The following is a 3,097-nucleotide window of genomic DNA, read 5'->3' as shown; positions in this document are numbered from 1 at the left end:
TGCGACTGCCTTCTAGTTTACGATTACGCCACACTGTCGCTGGTTTCGCTCAGCTGTTTCCGCGCACGCTCTTGTTTCTCATTATGCGACTAACTTGGAATGTCTTCAAAAATCAATAAAGCCACGTGAACCGGCAACATTTTTATTTCGCCGTACATTAACGCTTTCTTCTAAATACTGCCATCTCGTAGGGGTTTACAACACGACGGCGGGGAATTGAACCATTGTTTACTTGTTTGTAAAAGTTGTCATAACCCAGAATGCATTATTTACATTTTGTCTTCTTCATTTTATTAATTTGTATTTACTTGTCTTTATTAAAATTACTATTATTCACAGAAAAAACAGAATAAAGTAAAATTTCGGAACTTCATGAACATGCCTTAGTATTTTTTTCTATTCCATAATAATCATTGGGAATGGTAACCCAAATGTTTTCTTTAGTTGTATGGTTTCCATAGCAACCATGTCAAAAACAATATTATTTTCAACGTGCAAAGAAATGTAACAACAGCATCTAAATAAAATTAAGTTGATTTAAATCCGTTTGCAAATTGAAATAAGCTTAATACAGTCCCAGTACATCGCTTATTGTGTTACATAGTAGTTATATAAAAGTTGTATTTCTGTTGCGAAGTTTTATCGATAATACAAATCTGATTTGCATTTATTGAACTGTTATTTGACCTAATTCTTCCTTGTACCTCTGTTTCATACTAGAATAAACTACGTTTTGTTTCCGTTTAGTACTATTTTATTTAGAGACCGAGAGGAGTTAAAGGTGAACTATTGCACATTTTTATTATATACAACGAAATGGCTACTAATTTTAAGATTCTAGCACAAAAACTAACTAGCAGTTGACAATGGATGATGATTATATAAAGTTTTCTCCAAAAGTAAGTAATTTAAAAAAAACATTTTATGTTGCAATAGGTAGGTATATTGAGAAACACACGGAAAATTTTAGTGAACTTAACATTTTGTATTCAAATGTAGTTTTTATGATTCATTAAAAACCTACATGATAATAAAATGTTTTGCCACATCTTGTGTGATAGAATGATGTGTCCAAATATGTATTGTTATCATATTTGCCAAATAATGAGAGGGTTATTTATTCTACAGGATTTTATGTAAAATAATGACACAATATTATGTTGTACATGAAGTGATGATAAATAAGTATCTTGGGTATATCTTACTATTTACTATCTACTTATTATTTATATGTATATTTTCAGGTGAAAACCTACAGTAATGTAAATAGGAGACACTTAGTTAAAAGTCCAAAGAAATTAACATTCACGGGTAACTTTACACCATGTCAGCGACATTTCTATATAACAGAAGCAGACAAACGGAACAGCTTACGTCTTGATATATTGAATGCTGTGATGAAGAGGACGGAATCTAAGATGCATGAAAAAGATATTGATGAATCAATCGATAATCCTTTATATGAAGATCCAAGAGATGTGATTGGTTAGTATAATTTGTTTTGGACACTTTTTTAATATTATCACATAGGCAGAGATTATAGATTCATGTGCATAGATCTGGTCATCATCACCTCACTATACATCCCCATTGAGGAACTTGGAACCTACCCTAAGTTATGGGTAACTAGGCCATAGATCTGGTTACCAATTGTGATCATATCCTCTTAAGGCCATATTTTTATCATATAATTATCAAAAGCGATTTTTTAAATCTTTTTTCTTATCATTCCCAATTACATATTTGTTCTAAGATGTAGTCACTTAACTTTTTGACCATCTCTAGCATTTATTTTGGCACATCGGGAATAGGTGTACTCTTCTACAGGACTTGCCAACTTAGGTCCATTTTCTTACTCAATTAGTGTTAACCTTACTAATATTATAAATGTGAATGTTTTGATGAATGGATGTTTGTTTGAAGATATCTTCACAACGGCTGCATGGATGTCTCTTTAATTTGACATAAATGTAGAACACTGTCTGGAATAACACATAGGCTACTTATTAAGTTTCTTTTTAATTCCACTAGTAATAATAATATATCCTTAACAGAGAGACCAGTCAAACCACCACGGAAACGAAACATAAATGGAGGGGTGCCTAATACTAATAAAGAAGGAAAACATTTACTTAAAGAACAGAAGAAGAAACTAAGTAAGAAATATGAAAGGCTTATTACCGCACTTATGGACAGATGTGAAGAAAATATTCTATCGGTAAGTTTAATATATAACACAGTTTTTATCACATTGGAAGAAATTAGATTTTTTTTACTGTACCATATAGGTCATACTATGGAAAAGCATTTTTAACATTAGCCTGTGAAAAGCACCAACTTACAATTAACAGTGGTAGAGCCCGCTTTAACATCTTCGCACGAATCGGCCCGGCTCTATCTATTTAGTGGTTCGAGATACCTTCCAACAAACATCCATCAATACATCCAAACATTTACATTTATGAATGACATAATTAACAGTATTTATAATAATTAATATCAGGAAAACATCGTGATGCTGCACATATCTGAAAAGAGATTCAAAAGATATGTGTGAAGTCAACCCGTACTGGACCAGTATTAACTATGACCTAGACCAGTCTTTCCCAAAGTAGGCGATAACGCCCCCTTGTGGGCGCTGCAGGTTTTAAGTTGCGGGTTATAGTAAAAGTTTCGTTTAGAATTCTCCGTTAATATACATATGTCACAATAATTAATTAATTTAATTTGAAGTTATAGTGGTTTTTAAATATTTGAAAATATGGGGGCGCTAAAAAAATATTTATTCTCAAAGTGGGCAGTTGACAAAATAAGTTTGGGAACCACTGACTTAGGGTACGTATAGTGAGCTGATGATGATGTGTTATAATTTTCAGATATCAGAAAAGGACGCACATATAGCAAAACTTAAGGACAAACTGAAAACAATATTAGAATATAATAAATTATTTGCCAGTGAAAATGAACGATTGAAATGTGAACATGCAACATTATTGAAATATGCAGAAGAATGTAAAATTGTTATAAAAGAAGAGAGGGAGAAGAATACAGATTTAGAAGACAAGTGTAAGAGTTTGCAAGAGAGAGTGAGACAGTT

The 3,097-nt window shown here is 32.1% G+C and overlaps 1 protein-coding gene across 1 annotated transcript in view; it reads left to right on the top strand.

Moving 5' to 3' along the window:
* The first annotated feature begins 494 nt into the window (after positions 1–494).
* Cep89 (Centrosomal protein 89kDa) overlaps positions 495–3,097 on the top strand; it is a 9,794-nt gene continuing 7,191 nt past the window's right edge. Inside the window, exons 1-4 of the mRNA XM_013306311.1 lie at positions 495–899; positions 1,245–1,485; positions 2,055–2,218; positions 2,877–3,086. Of these exons, the coding sequence (XP_013161765.1) occupies positions 867–899; positions 1,245–1,485; positions 2,055–2,218; positions 2,877–3,086 (648 nt within the window). The 5' untranslated portion in view covers positions 495–866. The remainder of the gene's footprint in view (positions 900–1,244; positions 1,486–2,054; positions 2,219–2,876; positions 3,087–3,097) is intronic.

Source organism: Papilio xuthus, unplaced genomic scaffold (genome assembly GCF_000836235.2).
Source record: "Papilio xuthus unplaced genomic scaffold, Pxut_1.1 DF829758.1, whole genome shotgun sequence".
NCBI lineage: Eukaryota > Metazoa > Arthropoda > Insecta > Lepidoptera > Papilionidae > Papilio > Papilio xuthus.
The sequence above is the reverse complement of the archived record's forward strand: the minus strand, read 5'-3'. Positions and strand labels throughout refer to the sequence as shown.